General features: G+C 39.5%; 1 protein-coding gene across 1 annotated transcript; it reads right to left on the bottom strand.

Moving 5' to 3' along the window:
• Nucleotides 1-16314: 16314 nt before the first annotated feature.
• On the bottom strand, nt 16315-20103 carry LOC123704757 (zinc finger protein 91-like). Its single transcript, XM_045653245.1, has one exon. It carries the CDS (start codon nt 20039-20041, stop codon nt 17195-17197), a length of 2847 nt encoding a protein of 948 aa, XP_045509201.1. The 5' UTR covers nt 20042-20103; the 3' UTR covers nt 16315-17194.
• Between the last annotated feature and the right edge of the window lie 969 nt (nt 20104-21072).

The following is a 21072-nucleotide window of genomic DNA, read 5'->3' as shown; positions in this document are numbered from 1 at the left end:
TATACCAAATTTCATGCAAATTGATTTAGTAGTTAAGGCGTGATTGAGTAGGTAACAGACAGACAGACAGACTTAGTTTCGCATTTATAATATTAAATAAATAAGTGTGGATGAAATTAGAAATTGGCTAAAACGTAACTACAGAAGTATTGATAAAGTATTTTAAATTAGCGCAAAAACACGACCTCTTAATATTATTACGAACAGCACACAGACACACATATCTGTGTGTTCTAAAAGATTTTCCTCAAAAATATAATGACGAAAAGTATCAAAATCTCATAATTATCTATACTTACATACTTAAGTATATTATAATAAATCTGTAGAAGGGTCAATTCTGTACATTGAAAATATTGAAAAAATAAATAGCAGGGGGTGTTACTGGATCGATACCAAGCCCAAATATGTGATTAAAAAATTTTTTGTCTGTCTGTCTGTCTGTCTGTCTGTATGTTCAGGCATCACGTGAAAACTAACGGTTCGATTTCGATGAAACTTGGTATAATTATTCCTTATTATCCTGGGCATAAAATAGGATACTTTTTATCCCGGAAAAATACGTAGAAAAAAAATAAATCTTAATTTTTCTTAATTTTTCCGCGCGGACGGAGTCGCGGGCAGAAGCTAGTTTCAAATAAGCTGATAGAATATTTTCAGGAACATTACTCGATAGAAAATTAATTATTTAGGTATTTCCAATACTATAATGTCATGACATCTACTAACTTTATGCATATAAAATAGGTCACTCTCGAATTCCTTTAAGGAATTCGAATTCATGCAACGGACTAAGCGGTTCGATTCTATATATAATTTATATATATAATTTTCACACACTCATATGCATTTCATAATATAAACACTATTTTACCTATTATATACTATCATTGCGTCGTCTCACATCCGTGAGTCGGGTCATAGGGATCTTGTCGAAAACCAGCGCCAGGCATATGCCTGGCACATGCTGAACTCGATCCTTTTTGGCGATACGGGGGCACTTTTATCTAACATTGTTTTATTTTTTGTTTTTGTATTGTTTATTCATTTCTTTTTTGTAATTCTTTTTTTTTATGCTTTTACTGTATTGTGTCTCACTATTTTGCCAAATAAACATTTTTTCTTTTCTTTTCTTTTCTTTTCTATTCTACATTCTTCATTCGAACCGCAAGGGACTGGAACGTACGCGCTTCCTGAATCTGTGTTCCCCGACGAGTAGATACAATATGGGGGTCTTCAAGCGAAGAGTGAACCGGTACCTACTAGGGAAGCGCGTACCATCTTAGACCGCATCTCAGCTTTCCATCAGGCGTGATTGTGGTCAAGCGCTTCCCTATCTTAAGTAAAATAATAAATAAATAATAAATAAAGAAAGATTCAACGCGATGCAGGTTCGTAGCGCGCCTCGTGATCGATTTTTGTCTATTTTCTTTATATGCTTTCGGTTATCGTTTCTATGTTCCTATGGGATTTCCGGGATAACACCTATCCTATGTGTTAATCCAAGTTACCCTCTATACGTGTGCTAAATTTCATTGTAATCGGTTCAGTAGTATTTGCGTGAAAGAGTAACAAACATACACATAAATACATCAATCCTCATTCCTCACAAACTTTCACATTTATAATATACTAGATATCCGCCCGCGGCTTCGCCCGCGTTTGCAAAGGAAAGCCCGCATAGTTCCCGTTCCCGTGGGATTTCCGGTATAAAAACTATCCTATGTGTTAATCCAAGTTACCCTCTATATGTGTGCTAAATTTCATTGTAATCGGTTCAGTAGTTTTTACGTGAAAGAGTAACAAACATCCATACATCCATACAAACATTCGCCTGTATAATATTGTTAGAAGTAATGGAATAGGATTTGGAAAAATTAAAAACGTCTTTGAGTAATTTCTACATTAAAGAAAAATAAACATAAATTAATTAATTGAATTTCTTAAAAATTGAATAATTTGTCGAACACGAACACGAACACGAACACGAACACGAACACGAACACGAACACGAACACGAACACGAACACGAACATCGAACACGAACACGAACACGAACACGAACACGAACACGAACACGAACATCAAACACGAACACGAACATCGAACACGAACACGAACACGATCACGAACACGATCACGAACATCAAACACGAACACGAACATCAAACACGAACACGAACATCAAACACGAACATCAAACACGAACATCGAACACGAACACGAACATCGAACACGAACACGAACATCGAACACGAACACGAACATCAAACACAAACTTCAAACACGAACACGGACATCAAACACGAACACGAACATCAAACACGAACGCGAACATCAAACCCGAACACGAACATCAAACACGAACACGAACACGAACACGAACCCGAACACGAACACGAACACGAACACGAACACGAACACGAACACGAACACGAACACGAACACGAACACGAACACAAACACGAACACGAACACGAACATCAAACACGAACACGAACATCGAACACGAACACGAACACGATCACGAACACGAACACGAACATCGAACACGAACACGGACATCGAACACGAACACGGACATCGAACACGAACACGAACTTCGAACACGAACACGAACACGAACACGAACACGAACACGAACACGAACACGAACACGAACACGAACACGAACAAGAACACGAACACGAACACGAACACGAACACGAACAGCGAACACGAACACGAACACGAACACGAACACGAACATCAAACACGAACACGAACATCAAACACGAACACGAACATCGAACACGAACATCAAACACGAACATAGTTTGGTTTCAAAGGGCCCCCAATTCTTGTGTGCCCAAGGGCCCCGGCATAGTCTAAGACGGCCCTGGTAGTTCTAAGAACAATAATAAATATTTTTTTATATAATACTAGCTTTCCACCCGCAGCTTCGCCCGCGCAGTCAAAGAAAAACCCGCATAGTTCCCGTTCCCATGGGATTAACGGGATAAAACCTATCCTATGTCCCGGGGTAAAAAGTAGCCTATGTTCTTTCTCGGGTATCAAAATATCTCTATACCTACCAAATTTCATGCAAATTGGCTCAGTAGTTAAGGCGTGATTGAGTAACAGACAGACAGACAGACTTACTTTCGCATTTATAATATTAGTATGGATTAAAGTACATAAATAATATACTTATGTAATAAATTATTTGCAATAGGTACATGAAATATTTTAATTATTTAAAAAACAAATCAATTAAATTTCACATCATTGAAATTTAATGGGCGGCAGAAATTTAAATCGGGCCCTGACTACAGTAGCATAATTCGGGTTATTGTAAATTTGCCACAAAGTTAATTCGTCACATAAAAAAGTATGTGTAAATTTGCCACACTTTTATTTTTTTAAAGTTAATTCGTCACGATTTAATATCAAGTATTGTAAATTCGTCACATCGATAATTTAAGTACAGATAGCAAAAAAATTAAACAATAAATTAATTTAAAATGTTTATTTCTTAATCAGTTTTAGATTTTGGATTTGGTTGAATGGACTTTGTAAAAACATAAGGAAAAGCATAACAAAGATAAATTTTGCTAAAAACCAAGGAACATCTATTTTGTATATGTTCTAAAAATTCACAGCAGTTATAAATAGTATTACTTAACATCTACATTATTCTACATAGGTAATGGTAAAAATCACAGTTCTCTCTATAAATATTTTTAAAATGTAATGAAATGAGAGCGGCTCTATAATATTTATCACAATCGTATAAAAATAAGTATAAAATATTTTTCACCTATTTTGTATACAGGGTGTAAGGGACAGCCTCCCGAAAACTTTAACCATGGAATCATTCTGAGCAACTTTCGCAAAGAAAGCATATTGTGGAAATGAAAAAAAAAATTTCAACCTCCCATACAAAATTAGCATCTCACTCGAAAATTTTGTATGGGAAGCCGAATTTTTTTTTCATTTCCGCAATATGGTTTCTTTGGGAAAGTTGCTCAGAAAGATGACCTGAGTCCATGGTAAAAGTTTTCGAAAGACTGTCACTTACACCCTGAATGTTCTAAAAATATACAAAAGTTATAAAAAATATTACTTAACATCTATATTATTCTACATAGGTAATCGTAAAAATCACAGTTCTCTCTATAAATATTTTTAAAATACAATGAACTAAAAGCGGCTCTACAAAATTTATAACAATCCTAAGGATAAGGATCCTAAAAATAAGGATAAAATATTATTCTTTTATTTTAACAAGTAAAGATATTGCTCTTACTTTACTTAAATCATATCCTATAATATTCGAAAAACACAAAGCAAATAAAAATCAAAACTCAAATAGACTAGCGCGTTTCATGATCATGACACTTAATAAATCACAGTTAAAATCACATTAATTATTTTTATAAGTCAACTTTCGTTTTCCATAAAAATAAAAATTCTAATACATAAAAAATCATTTCAAACTTTTAAAAAGCGCAAATCAATTTGACTCAATAATGAATTTACCTTATGTTATTGATGAATTTACCTTATGTGAATGATGACTGTAATATTAAAATGTAAATCATTATATTGCTGGTTTCATCGCAGGCTGAAAGGTATAATTCACTTGCCTTGCTTGCTGGCGGTACTTTAGTACTTGTGGCAAATTTACAATAACCCGAATATACCTGTGACGAACTTACACATACTTTTTAAGGCATGTGACGAATTTACTTTCAATGTATGGAGTTTTAAAAACGTGACGAATTAACTTTGTGGCAAATTTACAATAACCCCATAATTCGTAGACTCATGACTTATCACCTACATCGAAAGTAAAATGAAAAGTAAATAAGTAAACAAATGAAAACATTATTATTAGTCTCATGATATTTTATTCTGACATACATATACCTACAATTATTTACAAACATCTTTGGTTACATTATTAACAATACGACAATAACTCATCTTCAGAGCAGGCCTTCAGACAGCACTCCATGACGATCTGCCGTTTACCGCGACTGGCAGTTCGCGCCTCGTGCGGCGCCAACCAGGGCGCTTTGTGACTCGCTCCCGTCTCCAGTGCTAGCCAGGGCCCTACGAGCTTGTCTGCTTTGTTATGTCGAGCTGGTAGTGCCAACCAGGCATTTTCAGTCTTATAATTCGATTCAGTATCCAATGCTAAGCCTACTCCAGTAGTTTCCCTTAGCCAAGGTTTTGTCACATAAGGACTGTTCTGACTCCTGTCTAGCAGCCAACCGTTGTCTCGCTTCTCGTCATATCCACACACCATCGCCAGCGCCATCGCCAGACGCCGCCCACAGTACACATTCGGTTCCGCTCTCACCAGCAGTACCAAAGACAACAGAACGATTTGTACCTTCATTGTGTCGAGGGAAGATTGTGAATGTGAGGTTGCAAGACATTTTCGCGGTTTTATACTGATTAAGATAATGAATATTCAGGAGATTGAGGTATATTAATTTACACTTGGATGAAGTTGTGTGGGAATCTTCTATTAATAGACTGTGGCGCCTGTTTTATAATTAATTTCATATGACACCACCCACATGTATCTATGTCTAAGTTTAGAGACACATTACTTAATAGTTACTACGCTTATAGTACCTACGGGAGCTAGCAACGTTTAAAAAAAAGTCATCCATACTAATATTATAAATGCAAAAGTAACTCTGTCTGTCTGTCTGTTACTCAATCACGCCTTATCTACTGAACCTATTTGCATGAAATTTGGTATAGAGATATTTTGATACCCGAGAAAGGACATGGGATAGGTTTTATCCCGGAAATCCCACGGGAACGTTAACTATGCGATATTCGATGTTCGTGTTCGTGTTCGTGTTCGTGTTCGTGTTCGTGTTCGTGTTCGTGTTCGATGTCCGTGTTCGTGTTAGTGTTCGTGTTCGTGTTCGTGTTCGTGTTCGTGTTCGATGTCCGTGTTCGTGTTCGTGTTCGTGTTCGATGTTCGTGTTCGTGTTCTATGTTCGTGTTTGTGTTTGATGTTCGTGTTCGTGTTCTATGTTCGTGTTTGTGTTTGATGTTCGTGTTTGATGTTCGTGTTCGATGTCCGTGTTCGTGTTCGATGTTCGTGTTCGATGTTCGTTTTCGATGTTCGTGTTCGTGTTCGTGTTCGTGTTCGTGTTCGTGTTCGTGTTCGTGTTCGTGTTCGTGTTCGTGTTCGTGTTCGTGTTCGTGTTCGATGTTCGTGTTCGTGTTCTATGTTCGTGTTTGTGTTTGATGTTCGTGTTCGTGTTCAAAGTTCGTGTTCGTGTTCGATGTTCGTTGTTCGTGTTCGTGTTCGTGTTCGATGTTCGTGTTCGATGTTCGTTTTCGATATTCATGTTCGTGTTCGTGTTCGTGTTCGTGTTCGTGTTCGATGTCCGTGTTCGTGTTCGTGTTCGTGTTCGATGTTCGTGTTCGTGTTCGATGTTCGTGTTCGATGTTCGTGTTCGTGTTCGTGTTCGTGTTAGTGTTCGTGTTCGTGTTCGTGTTCGTGTTCGATGTCCGTGTTCGTGTTCGTGTTCGTGTTCGATGTTCGTGTTCGTGTTCTATGTTCGTGTTTGTGTTTGATGTTCGTGTTTGATGTTCGTGTTCGATGTCCGTGTTCGTGTTCGATGTTCGTGTTCGATGTTCGTTTTCGATGTTCGTGTTCGTGTTCGTGTTCGTGTTCGTGTTCGTGTTCGTGTTCGTGTTCGTGTTCGTGTTCGTGTTCGATGTCCGTGTTCGTGTTCGTGTTCGATGTTCGTGTTCGTGTTCTATGTTCGTGTTTGTGTTTGATATTCGTGTTTGATGTTCGTGTTCGATGTCCGTGTTCGTGTTCGATGTTCGTGTTCGATGTTCGTTTTCGATGTTCGTGTTCGTGTTCGTGTTCGTGTTCGTGTTCGTGTTCGTGTTCGTGTTCGTGTTCGTGTTCGTGTTCGATGTCCGTGTTCGTGTTCGTGTTCGATGTTCGTGTTCGTGTTCTATGTTCGTGTTTGTGTTTGATGTTCGTGTTTGATGTTCGTGTTCGATGTCCGTGTTCGTGTTCGATGTTCGTGTTCGATGTTCGTTTTCGATGTTCGTGTTCGTGTTCGTGTTCGTGTTCGTGTTCGTGTTCGATGTTCGTGTTCGATGTTCGTGTTCGATGTTCGTGTTCGATGTTCGTGTTCGTGTTCGTGTTCGTGTTCGTGTTCGTGTTCGTGTTCGTGTTCGTGTTCGTGTTCGTGTTTGTGTTCGTGTTCGTGTTCGTGTTCGTGTTCGTGTTCGTGTTCGATGTTCGTGTTCGTGTTCGTGTTCGTGTTCTATGTTCGTGTTCGTGTTCGTGTTCGTGTTCGAAGTTCGTGTTCGTGTTCGATGTTCGTGTTCGTGTTCAAAGTTCGTGTTCGTGTTCGATGTTCGTTGTTCGTGTTCGTGTTCGTGTTCGATGTTCGTGTTCGATGTTCGTTTTCGATATTCATGTTCGTGTTCGTGTTCGTGTTCGTGTTCGTGTTCGATGTCCGTGTTCGTGTTCGTGTTCGATGTTCGTGTTCGTGTTCGTGTTCGATGTTCGTGTTCGTGTTCGTGTTCGATGTTCGTGTTCGTGTTCTATGTTCGTGTTTGTGTTTGATGTTCGTGTTTGATGTTCGTGTTCGATGTCCATGTTCGTGTTCGTGTTCGATGTTCGTGTTCGATGTTCGTGTTCGATGTTCGTGTTCGTGTTCGTGTTCGTGTTCGTGTTCGATGTCCGTGTTCGTGTTCGATGTTCGTGTTCGTGTTCGTGTTCGTGTTCGTGTTCGTGTTCGTGTTCGTGTTCGTGTTCGTGTTCGTGTTTGATGTTCGTGTTCGATGTTCGTGTTCGTGTTCGTGTTCGTGTTCGTGTTCGATGTCCGTGTTCGTGTTCGTGTTTGATGTTCGTGTTCGTGTTTGATGTTCGTGTTCGTGTTTGATGTTCGTGTTCGTGTTTGATGTTCGTGTTTGATGTTCGTGTTCGTGTTTGATGTTCGTGTTCGTGTTTGATGTTCGTGTTCGTGTTTGATGTTCGTGTTCGTGTTCGATGTTCGTGTTCGTGTTCGTGTTCGTGTTCGTGTTCGTGTTCATGTTCGTGTTCGTGTTCGTGTTCGTGTTCGTGTTCGTGTTCGTGTTCGTGTTCGTGTTCGTGTTCGTGTTCGTGTTCGTGTTCGTGTTCGTGTTCGTGTCCGTGTTCGTGTTCGTGTTCGTGTTCGATGTTCGTGTTCGATGTCCGTGTTCGTGTTCGTGTTCGTGTTCGATGTTCGTGTTCGTGTTCGTGTTCATGTTCGTGTTCGTGTTCGTGTTCGTGTTCGATGTTCGTGTTCGTGTTCTATGTTCGAGTTTGTGTTCGTGTTCGTGTTCGATGTCCGTGTTCGTGTTCGTGTTCGTGTTCGATGTTCGTGTTCGATGTTCGTGTTCGTGTTCGTGTTCGTGTTCGTGTTCGTGTTCGTGTTCGTGTTCGTGTTCGATGTCCGTGTTCGTGTTCGTGTTCGTGTTCAATGTTCGTGTTCGTGTTCGTGTTCGTGTTTGATGTTCGTGTTCGTGTTCGATGTTCGTGTTCGTGTTCGTGTTCGTGTTCGTGTTCGATGTCCGTGTTCGTGTTCGTGTTCGTGTTCGATGTTCGTGTTCGTGTTCGATGTTCGTGTTCGTGTTTGATGTTCGTGTTCGTGTTTGATGTTCGTGTTCGTGTTTGATGTTCGTGTTCGTGTTTGATGTTCGTGTTCGTGTTTGATGTTCGTGTTCGTGTTCGATGTTCGTGTTCGTGTTCGTGTTCGTGTTCGTGTTCATGTTCGTGTTCGTGTTCGTGTTCGTGTTCGTGTTCGTGTTCGTGTTCGTGTTCGTGTTCGTGTTCGTGTTCGTGTTCGTGTTCGTGTTCGTGTTCGTGTTCGTGTCCGTGTTCGTGTTCGTGTTCGTGTTCGATGTTCGTGTTCGATGTCCGTGTTCGTGTTCGTGTTCGTGTTCGATGTTCGTGTTCGATGTTCGTGTTCGTGTTCGTGTTCGTGTTCATGTTCGTGTTCGTGTTCGTGTTCGTGTTCGATGTTCGTGTTCGTGTTCTATGTTCGAGTTTGTGTTCGTGTTCGTGTTCGATGTCCGTGTTCGTGTTCGTGTTCGTGTTCGATGTTCGTGTTCGATGTTCGTGTTCGTGTTCGTGTTCGTGTTCGTGTTCGTGTTCGTGTTCGTGTTCGTGTTCGATGTCCGTGTTCGTGTTCGTGTTCGTGTTCAATGTTCGTGTTCGTGTTCTATGTTCGTGTTTGTGTTTGATGTTCGTGTTCTATGTTCGTGTTTGTGTTTGATGTTCGATGTCCGTGTTCGTGTTCGTGTTCGATGTTCGTGTTCGTGTTCGTGTTCGAAGTTCGTGTTCGTGTTCGATGTTCGTGTTCGTGTTCGATGTTCGATGTTCGATGTTCGTGTTCGTGTTCGTGTTCGTGTTCGTGTTCGTGTTCGTGTTCGTGTTCGTGTTCGTGTTCGTGTTCGTGTTCGATGTCCGTGTTCGTGTTCGTGTTCTATGTTCGTGTTCGTGTTCGTGTTCTATGTTCGTGTTTGTGTTTGATGTTCGTGTTCGTGTTCGATGTTCGTGTTCGTGTTCGTGTTCGTGTTCGTGTTCATGTTCGTGTTCGTGTTCGTGTTCGTGTTCGTGTTCGTGTTCGTGTTCGTGTTCGTGTTCGTGTTCGTGTTCGTGTTCGTGTTCGTGTTCGTGTTCGTGTTCGTGTTCGTGTTCGATGTCCGTGTTCGTGTTCGTGTTCGATGTTCGTGTTCGATGTTCGTGTTCGTGTTCATGTTCGTGTTCGTGTTCGTGTTCGTGTTCGATGTTCGTGTTCGTGTTCTATGTTCGAGTTTGTGTTCGTGTTCGTGTTCGATGTCCGTGTTCGTGTTCGTGTTCGTGTTCGATGTTCGTGTTCGATGTTCGTGTTCGTGTTCGTGTTCGTGTTCGTGTTCGTGTTCGTGTTCGTGTTCGTGTTCGTGTTCGTGTTCGATGTCCGTGTTCGTGTTCGTGTTCGTGTTCGATGTTCGTGTTCGTGTTCTATGTTCGTGTTTGTGTTTGATGTTCGATGTCCGTGTTCGTGTTCGTGTTCGATGTTCGTGTTCGTGTTCGTGTTCGAAGTTCGTGTTCGTGTTCGATGTTCGTGTTCGTGTTCGATGTTCGTGTTCGATGTTCGTGTTCGTGTTCGTGTTCGTGTTCGTGTTCGTGTTCGTGTTCGTGTTCGATGTCCGTGTTCGTGTTCGTGTTCTATGTTCGTGTTCGTGTTCTATGTTCGTGTTTGTGTTTGATGTTCGTGTTTGATGTTCGTGTTCGATGTCCGTGTTCGTGTTCGTGTTCGTGTTCGTGTTCGTGTTCGTGTTCGTGTTCGTGTTCGTGTTCGTGTTCGTGTTCGTGTTCGTGTTCGTGTTCGTGTTCGTGTTCGTGTTCGTGTTCTATGTTCGTGTTTGTGTTTGATGTTCGTATTCGTGTTCGTGTTCGTGTTCGTGTTCGTGTTCGTGTTCGTGTTCGTGTTCGTGTTCGTGTTCGTGTTCGTGTTCGTGTTCGTGTTCGTGTTCGTGTTCGTGTTCGTGTTCGTGTTCGTGTTCTATGTTCGTGTTTGTGTTTGATGTTCGTGTTCGATGTCCGTGTTCGTGTTCGTGTTCGATGTTCGTGTTCGATGTTTGTGTTTGATGTTCGTTTTTGATGGTCGTGTTCGATGTCCGTGTTCGATGTCCGTGTTCGTGTTCGTGTTCGTGTTCGATGTTCGTGTTCATGTTCGATGTTCGTGTTCGTGTTAGATGTTCGTGTTCGTGTTTGTGTTTGATGTTCGTGTTTGATGTTCGTGTTCGATGTTCGTGTCCGTGTTCGTGTTCGTGTTCGTGTTCGTGTTCGTGTTCGTGTTCGTGTTCGTGTTCGTGTTCGTGTTCGATGTCCGTGTTCGTGTTCGTGTTCGTGTTCGATGTTCGTGTTCGTGTTCTATGTTCGTGTTTGTGTTTGATGTTCGTGTTTGATGTTCGTGTTTGATGTTCGTGTTCGTGTTCGTGATCGTGTTCGTGTTCGTGTTCGTGTTCTATGTTCGTGTTTGTGTTTGATGTTCGTTTTTGATGTTCGTGTTCGATGTCCGTGTTCGTGTTCGTGTTCGTGTTCGATGTTCGTGTTCATGTTCGATGTTCGTGTTCGTGTTAGATGTTCGTGTTCGTGTTTGATGTTCGTGTTCGTGTTTGATGTTCGTGTTCGTGTTCGAAGTTCGTGTTCGATGTTCGTGTTCGTGTTCGATGTTCGTGTTCGTGTTCGAAGTTCGTGTTCGTGTTCGATGTTCATTGTTCGTGTTCGTGTTCGTGTTCGATGTTCGTGTTCGATGTTCGTGTTCGTGTTCGTGTTCGTGTTCGTGTTCGTGTTCGTGTTCGTGTTCGTGTTCGATGTCCGTGTTCGTGTTCGTGTTCGTGTTTGATGTTCGTGTTCGTGTTCTATGTTCGTGTTTGTGTTTGATGTTCGTGTTTGATGTTCGTGTTTGATGTTCGTGTTTGATGTTCGTGTTTGATGTTCGTGTTTGATGTTCGTGTTTGATGTTCGTGTTCGTGTTCGTGTTCGTGTTCGTGTTCGTGTTCGTGTTCGTGTTCGTGTTCGTGTTCGTGTTCGTGTTCGTGTTCGTGTTTGTGTTTGATGTTCGTTTTTGATGTTCATGTTCGATGTCCGTGTTCGTGTTCGTGTTCGTGTTCGATGTTCGTGTTCATGTTCGATGTTCGTGTTCGTGTTAGATGTTCGTGTTCGTGTTCATGTTCGATGTTCGTGTTCGTGTTAGATGTTCGTGTTCGTGTTTGATGTTCGTGTTCGTGTTTGATGTTCGTGTTCGTGTTCGAAGTTCGTGTTCGTGTTCGATGTTCGTGTTCGTGTTCGATGTTCGTGTTCGTGTTCGAAGTTCGTGTTCGTGTTCGATGTTCGTTGTTCGTGTTCGTGTTCGTGTTCGTGTTCGATGTCCGTGTTCGTGTTCGTGTTCGTGTTCGTGTTCGATGTTCGTGTTCGTGTTCTATGTTCGTGTTTGTGTTTGATGTTCGTGTTTGATGTTCGTGTTTGATGTTCGTGTTTGATGTTCGTGTTTGATGTTCGTGTTTGATGTTCGTGTTCGTGTTCGTGTTCGTGTTCGTGTTCGTGTTCGTGTTCGTGTTCGTGTTCGTGTTCGTGTTCGTGTTCGTGTTCGTGTTCGTGTTCGTGTTCGTGTTCGTGTTTGATGTTCGTGTTCGTGTTCTATGTTCGTGTTTGTGTTTGATGTTCGTGTTTGATGTTCGTGTTTGATGTTCGTGTTTGATGTTCGTGTTTGATGTTCGTGTTTGATGTTCGTGTTTGATGTTCGTGTTTGATGTTCGTGTTCGTGTTCGTGTTCGTGTTCGTGTTCGTGTTCGTGTTCGTGTTCGTGTTCGTGTTCGTGTTCGTGTTCGTGTTTGTGTTTGATGTTCGTTTTTGATGTTCATGTTCGATGTCCGTGTTCGTGTTCGTGTTCGTGTTCGATGTTCGTGTTCATGTTCGATGTTCGTGTTCGTGTTAGATGTTCGTGTTCGTGTTCATGTTCGATGTTCGTGTTCGTGTTAGATGTTCGTGTTCGTGTTTGATGTTCGTGTTCGTGTTTGATGTTCGTGTTCGTGTTCGAAGTTCGTGTTCGTGTTCGATGTTCGTGTTCGTGTTCGATGTTCGTGTTCGTGTTCGAAGTTCGTGTTCGTGTTCGATGTTCGTTGTTCGTGTTCGTGTTCGTGTTCGTGTTCGTGTTCGATGTCCGTGTTCGTGTTCGTGTTCGTGTTCGTGTTCGATGTTCGTGTTCGTGTTCTATGTTCGTGTTTGTGTTTGATGTTCGTGTTTGATGTTCGTGTTTGATGTTCGTGTTTGATGTTCGTGTTTGATGTTCGTGTTTGATGTTCGTGTTCGTGTTCGTGTTCGTGTTCGTGTTCGTGTTCGTGTTCGTGTTCGTGTTCGTGTTCGTGTTCGTGTTCGTGTTCGTGTTCGTGTTCGTGTTCGTGTTCGTGTTCGTGTTCGTGTTTGTGTTTGATGTTCGTTTTTGATGTTCGATGTCCGTGTTCGTGTTCGTGTTCGTGTTCGATGTTCGTGTTCATGTTCGATGTTCGTGTTCGTGTTAGATGTTCGTGTTCGTGTTTGATGTTCGTGTTCGTGTTTGATGTTCGTGTTCGTGTTCGAAGTTCGTGTTCGTGTTCGATGTTCGTGTTCGTGTTCGATGTTCGTGTTCGTGTTCGAAGTTCGTGTTCGTGTTCGATGTTCGTTGTTCGTGTTCGTGTTCGTGTTCGATGATCGTGTTCGATGTTCGTGTTCGTGTTCGTGTTCGTGTTCGTGTTCGTGTTCGATGTCCGTGTTCGTGTTCGTGTTCGATGTTCGTGTTCGTGTTCGATGTTCGTGTTCGTGTTTGATGTTCGTGTTTGTGTTTGATGTTCGTGTTTGATGTTCGTGTTCGATGTTCGTGTTCGATGTTCGTGTTCGTGTTTGATGTTCGTGTTCGTGTTTGATGTTCGTGTTCGTGTTCGTGTTCGTGTTCGTGTTCGTGTTCGTGTTCGTGTTCGTGTTCGTGTTCGTGTTCGTGTTCGTGTTCGTGTTCGTGTTCGTGTTCGTGTTCGTGTTCGTGTTCGTGTTCGTGTTCGTGTTCGTGTTCGTGTTCGTGTTCGTGTTCGTGTTCGTGTTCGTGTTCGTGTTCGTGTTCGCTGTTCGTGTTCGTGTTTGATGTTCGTGTTTGATGTTCGTGTTCAATGTTCGTGTTTGATGTTCGTGTTCGTGTTCGATGTTCGTGTTCGTGTTCGAAGTTCGTGTTCGTGTTTGATGTCCGTGTTCGTGTTCGATGTTCGTGTTCGTGTTCGTGATCGTGTTCGTGTTCGTGTTCGATGTTCGTGTTCGTGTTTGATGTTCGTGTTTGATGTTCTTGTTCGTGTTCGTGTTTGATGTTCGTGTTCGGGTTTGATGTTCGTGTTCGTGTTTGATGTTCGTGTTCGTGTTTGAAGTTTGTGTTCGTGTTTGAAGTTTGTGTTTGATGTTCGTGTTCGTGTTCGATGTTCGTGTTCGAATTTATAATTTATAAAATTTACTCGAATTATTTATTTACTTAATTAGTTACTTTATTTATTTACAATTAATTATTTATTTAATTATTTATTTTGACATTTAATGTCTGATAATTTAATTATAATGTTGTTCGAATCACTCGAATTATTCCTATACATAGATGTTTTGATTCGAATAATTCTGAAAATGATCTGACGTTCTGGCAACGAGAATTTTGAGATTTATGTGAGAAAAATTGTCTGTCATCTCCTCCAGGGGGGCCCCCAGACGATGGGGGGCCCTGGGCACTGGCCCCCTGTGCCCCTTTGGTAAAGACGGTAATGCCCCCTAGCCAAGTGGCTTTCTGTTAGCGTAGCGTTCAATAGAATAGACTACGAATGTATGAGATCGACGTAAGCTGTAGATACGTTTATCTACAGCTTACGTCTTTATCTACAGCTTACGTCAATCTCATACATCCGTAGTCTATTCTATTGAACGCTACGCTAACAGAAAGCCACTTGGCTAGGGGGGCTGTGCAGATAAGATGCGCACTAATAAACGCAACCACTGCGGCCAGCCAGACAGCCCTACCTCTAACCGAAATTGGAAGAGAAACAGTATAGGTATCAAAGAACCAAGTATTCTAAAATTCTCCCTTGTCAACGTTGCTACCTCCTATAGGTACCTACGATTAGACTTGAATTTACATACATATTATTGTTAATTATATTTGTATAATTTTCAATTAGCTAAATAGTTCACCTATCGTATTGTTTACCTACCATTGATCTAATAGGTGTTTTATATAGTATGCTATTCGATTTTTTTTACAAGAATTAGTAGCTGTGCAGAATGATAACACCCGCGGACAAAATATTTCTATACCTTAAATGGTATACTGGTACATAAGCTACATCCCTGTCAAGTGTCATCAAAACCTGTGAAGTAGTTTTCGTATGAAAACCTACAAACATACATTAATTCATCATGACACTTTTGCACTCCTAATCTTAGTCAGACTCAGACTAGCATTCCGCCCGCGGCTTTTGCTTAGTTCCCGTTCCTGCGGAATTACCGCGATAAAACTTCTATCTTATAATATGTTAATCAAGTTCAGTAGTATTTGCGTGAAAGAGTAACAAACATATATGTAGTTACATGTATGTAACTACATCCATCCTCACAAACTTTCGCATTTATAATATATTATTAGGATTAGTAAGAAGTAGGATAGGTAGTAGGACTATTTAGACAATTTCTATACAATTACAGAAATAAATAAAACATAGTTGTGGATGAATAACATTTATTTACTGTTCCCGATGTTACAGTTACAGTAAGTACTTATTTTCTAAATTTATTTACAACTAGCTGCTCCGCGCGGTTTCACTCCCGTGGCTCCACTCCTGTTGCCCGTAGCGTGATGAAATATAGCCTATAACCTTCCTCGATAAATGGGCTATCTAACACCGAAAGAATTTTTCAAATCGGACCAGTAGTTCCCGAGATTAGTGCGTTCAAACAAACAAACAAACAAACAAACTGTTCAGCTTTATAATATTAGTATAGATTTACATCTAAATTCTACGCATTGAGCGAAAATATTTTAACAATAATGAAAAACACCCGAACTGAAATTTTAAACAGATATGAAATGTACAAAGTCATACTTATAGGCACCTAGAGAAATTCTTGCATACCAAATGAATGCTTTTTTATAATTCAATCTAATCTAATAACTAATATATAATATTATAAAGGCGAAAGTTTGTAAGTATGGATGTATGGATGTTTGTTACTCTTTCACGTCAAAACTACTGAACCGATTACAATGAAATTTAACACAGATACAGAGGGTAACTTGGATTAACACATAGTTTTTATGCCGGAAATCCCACGGGAACGGGAACTATGCGGGTTTTCCTTTGCAAACGCGGGCGAAGCCGCGGGCGGAAATTTAGTAATTTATAATTCTTATGCATGCATTACATTCTTCTTGACTTTGAAAATAAAACACTTTTTAAAACACCTAATTATCAAAGTAAGCGATTTCCAATTTTACATACCTACATTAGAACATTGTCATTCAACTAGATAGCCCGGTCAAATTAAGCATGTAGTTGAAAATACAAAGTAAGATTTCCGCCCGCGTTTTCAAAGGAAAACCCGCATAGTTTCCTAACCTATCCTATGTGTTAATCCAAGTTACCCTCTATATGTGTGCTAAATTTCATTGTAATCGGTTCAGTAGTTTATGCGTGAAAACCATACCTACATACATACATACAAACCTTTCCTCTTTATAATATTAGTATAGATTTAGAAGTTTATACTAGAGTGATACATTATATTAATCTTTTAAAAATAAATTTTGAAAATTTCATTTCATTTCATTTAAAAATAGATAATATATTAAAAATATATTGAAATTAGTGTTAGTTACATTGTTACACTATAACACAAGAATGGCTGAACAGATTTTAATGATTTAGAATTTTTGAATATTGGTTAACAATTGTTTCACTTCAAAAATCCACAATAATTGCTATTTACAAAAGAATATCAACTAGAGTTAAATAATGTCGTATACATCAAGTTTGATTTTAAACCATAACAAAATATTATTTCAGTATTTCTGATTTACTTTACTAACATGATTACCAGAAATTTTTTTACCCTTTATTTTACAGAAAGAATTGATTCAACAGCAAAATATTTACTTATTATTACATTATTTCGACTTACTTTAGTGATGTGATGAAATAAATATGTGCCAGAAATTTTTATGTATACCTATTATTTTACAGCATGATTATAACTCAAAAACTAATTAACCAATAAAGAAAAAATTATTTGTGCGGTAAATATAACTAAGTTATTCCAGGATAACATAAGGCTATAGTTTATTTATATTACATCAAAAAAAAGGCAGACACAAAGCAATTACAAAACATAGATACCTAAAACATACAATTTAACTATTAAACATGACTATCTGTGCCCCGCGTTTTCACCCGCTTTGCTCCGCTCCTATTGATCTTAGTGTGATGATTTATAGCCTATAGCCTTCCTCGATAAATGGGCTATCTAACACTGAAATAATTTTTCAAATCGGACTAGTAGTTCCTGAGATTAGCGCGTTCAAACAAAGAAACAAACTCTTCGGCTTTATAATATTAGTATAGACAATAAAAGTATAGATTAGAACTTTTACACGCATTTAAAATCTTTTAATTTATTCGAACTTCTTTTTCTTGATTTCTTCTTATGTGGAGTTGACGTTAAAAATTTCGATATGGCCTCTCCTATATCTTTTTTCTTCGGCTTATAGTACTTTTTAGGCATCTTTTTCTTTAAGCCCTCCGCATCAATTAAATGTGCTAACGGATTCACTGCAACTAACTGTGTACCATCAGGCAGATTTACATACTTACCGTCTTGTTGAATTTCTTGTTTCTCACCATTTAAAATATCGTCTATTTTTAATATCTTGTAGTATGGAGCTTGAGATTGCAATGTGCCTATACGAATCGACTTATATTCGTTCGGCACACTGGATACCGTGATTGTGTTGTGTGGTTTGACTTCCTCCGTAGCTAACATTACCTCTTCCGCTACGTCTGGGATCTGCTGCGTCTTATAATCAACTGTATAATCATCATGATTAGTAAAATCATGATTGGTATAATCATCATGATTTGTATAATCATCATTGTTGGTATCTTCATCATTATTATTGACAAAATCATTGTTGTGCTGATATTCGTCACAATAAGCGTGATCTTCGTTCAATACTGTGGTCGGTTTATATAGAGTACATAATTTATCACCATAATTCAAATTTGCACGTTTAGGTTCTCGGTACACTAGTTTTACGTCGACTTTGCTATGTTCTGTTGTGGTATATTTGAATTGAACGGGTTTTTTCAAGCCCCGCGTGTAATTCGTTTCGCGTAAATCACAACGTTTTAGAGTTATTGTGGGTGGTTTGATGTTATTTGTGACTTTCATTGTGACACAGTCTTTGACCCGCACACCATCATGATCAGGCATGAAGTTCTCAATGAAATTCTTCACAGATACCTTTTTGGATTTGTTCGCGCTATCTGTTACCCGCGTCATAGTAGCTGATGTCTCGCTGTCAACACAAACAACTTTTTTTAAAGAAACTTTAAACCTATTTTGTCTAGATATCTCCTCTTTATTCTTAACCGATTGCTGTTTCTGCCGTTCCAATATTTTTTTAAGTGTATCTGTGAGCGTGGAGTTCATATGTTTCTCGTCTATGTGTTCTTTTAAAGCCGATTCCGTTCTGAACTTAGCGTCACATTTGATACACCTCTTCCTACTGTTTTTAGCGTGCAAACTCTTGTGGTGTTGAAAGTTCTGTGACGTGTAGCAATTTTTGTTGCATTTCTCACATATGAACTTATTCTGCGGTCGATTGATCTTTTTATTCTTCGTGGCGTTCCATGGCGCGCGGTTAATTAGTCGCCGTTGATTAGCCAGCTCGCTCTGTTTGCAAAACTTCTGCAATGGTACATCGGAATCGTCAGAAGAATAGTCGATGTTTTCTCTTGAAATATCCTTCGCTTTCCTTTTACTTAGTACATGTTTCTTATTTTTGTTTTCATCTGTTGTTTTTGACTCAGCTGCATCGAGATCTATAGTTCCTTCCTCAATTTTAGGATTATTATCCCTTGCTATCTCTTGGTTTGTTTTTTCGTTTTTATTTGTTTTAGACTCTGCTGCATCGATATCTGTAGTTCCTTCTTCAATTTTAGGATTTTTATCCGTTGCTATCTCATGGTTTTTTGTTTTTGTAATGTCCGGTTTCTCATCTTCATCACTCACCTCTACTGAATTAAAATATATACTCTTTGGTACAAATGACTTATCTGATTTCTTCGCACTGAACGAAACATGAAACTTCTCATTGAACTCCAAGAACCCAACATTATTATGCGTATATCGCACATGCTTTGCAAAATTCTTTCTGATGCGAAAATTTTTATTGCATATATTACAAGTGTAGGGTTGTAAGTCCTTGTGACTTGAGTAAAAATGGGCGAACAATTTTCTCGGATGGTTGAATATCAAGTCACAGTACACACACTTGTATTTGTATAAGTGTAGAGTGCCCTGGTGTGTTCGTTCAATATGTTTCTGCATATTTTCTGTTCCAATAACTTGTCGACTGCAGAAACGGCATCGTTCCACCATAATGCACTCTTGGTGTATACGCACCCTGTGATCAGTTATGTCACTGACGGAATTAAATGATATATTGCATTCTAAGCACTTCAGCACGCTACACGTCTTTTCGTGAACTTGTAGTGCGCTTCGAGTGTACATTACCTGACATTTGGGACATTCCATTATATTGTGTTTATCTGTAAGGCCGTGTCGAGACAGAAAGTGACGTATGAGGTTCTTTTTTCGCAAGTACACATTGAGGCAGATGTTGCAAGCAAACGTCTTGCAGTCAGTCAACTTGATATGGTTTAAGTACGCTTCCATACTGATTGTCGTAAACTGACACCGCGCACAAACATACGTCGTATCTTCGTTGTAACTAGTCAAGAATCTACGTACGTTCATGTTCAGTAGTGATGATAGTATCGGAAACCCGTGGTTCAACATAATGCCTTCACAGTCCAAATGCGCGTCAAATTCGTGTCGTTCTAGAAAGACCTGATCATTGAAACACTCGTTACATTGCGAACAGAATATCTCCTTCTTGCTGCGGTATTTGTGTTTCCTCTCGTGCAACATTTTGGTTTTCATGTCCGGGAACAGGCGGTAGCAATGCTTGCAACATTCTAGCGTCGCGAGATGTTCGTACAACATGTGGGTCATATACTTTTCGACGTCGCTAAATATTTTAATGCATTCTGCACAAAAACGTAGCTTACGTTTCTCAGTTAAGTGTACTTGCACGATGTGTGTTTGTAAGTCTTCGACGTCGAGGAATTCGGCGCAGCAAATGTTGCAAACTGTGTCGTCAACTGCACCCAGCAATAGCGATTCATCTAAATCAATCTCTGGTTCGTCCATTTTATTTTAATGTGAAATATCAGTGAATTTGTGAAAACAAAGCCGGAGCGATTATTTTTGTGCTCAGCAGTGTGACCAGATTAAATTTTACAAAAATACCGAGGCACCTCAAAAAAATACTGAAATATACCGACTTACATAGGACAGATATACCAATAAAAATACTGATTTTCTTAACACGTTTTATTTCTGTGTTTTATTTATTCATCCTCACAATAAATGTTAGAGTTATATTTTAACATCCTTTTCGAAGGATTAAAATTTACACAACCTCCTTCATCCTTAACACCTTGCTTTGTTTTTAAAATTGCTGACACATTTTTGTTTATAAATCTGTTTCTCTTAGATGTTTCTTTGCAAGTTTCTTTGGTCCGTTTTTATTAAATTTATCTGTGAAAATATGCGCTCGCATGCAGCATTCGACACCGGATGCAACTGAGTAAATAAAAACAAGGAAAATCGCGTTCTATTTAAATGATGACAAAAACACCTCCTATTTTGGGGAAATCGAAAGAAAGTCCTCAAAGATTAAGTCGAGTGCAGAAGAGACAATAATTTCACTTGAACTTTATTAGACGATTTTATACTAGTAATAAAATATCTTATATGTTTAACTACTACCTATTCATCCAACTGAAAACTTAAAAACTAGACGTTGTTTTGAAAATTATAGATAAACTAGCGGTCCGTCCCGAATTCGTCCGGGTAAACTGATATTCATGAAACACAACGGATTTCAATGTATGCAATCTGGAAATTACGCTCTATCTAATGGTGCAAACCGCATTAAAATCGGTCCAGCAGTTGTAAAGTTTTAGGCGAACATACATTCTGCAACTCTGATATTTTATACTAGAGATGCACCGAATATTCGGTTCCTATCCGGTATCCGGCTTATCCGGCCCTGTTTTACTATCCGGCCGGATACCGGATGGTAATGTACTATCAGGCCGGATACCGGATAGTAAAATTGGTAGATTTTATAAATAGAATCTAAATAAAGACAGTTGTAATGGAAGCTTTTTATTATT

This window comes from Colias croceus, chromosome 30 (genome assembly GCF_905220415.1).
Source record: "Colias croceus chromosome 30, ilColCroc2.1".
Classification (NCBI taxonomy): Eukaryota; Metazoa; Arthropoda; class Insecta; order Lepidoptera; family Pieridae; genus Colias; species Colias croceus.
This window is presented reverse-complemented; position numbering and strand designations above follow the sequence as displayed.

Coding starts and splice junctions, on each gene's coding strand:
- LOC123704757 (XM_045653245.1), bottom strand. CDS start 20,041: ATGGACGAACCAGAGATTGATTTAGATGAATCGCTATTGCTGGGTGCA.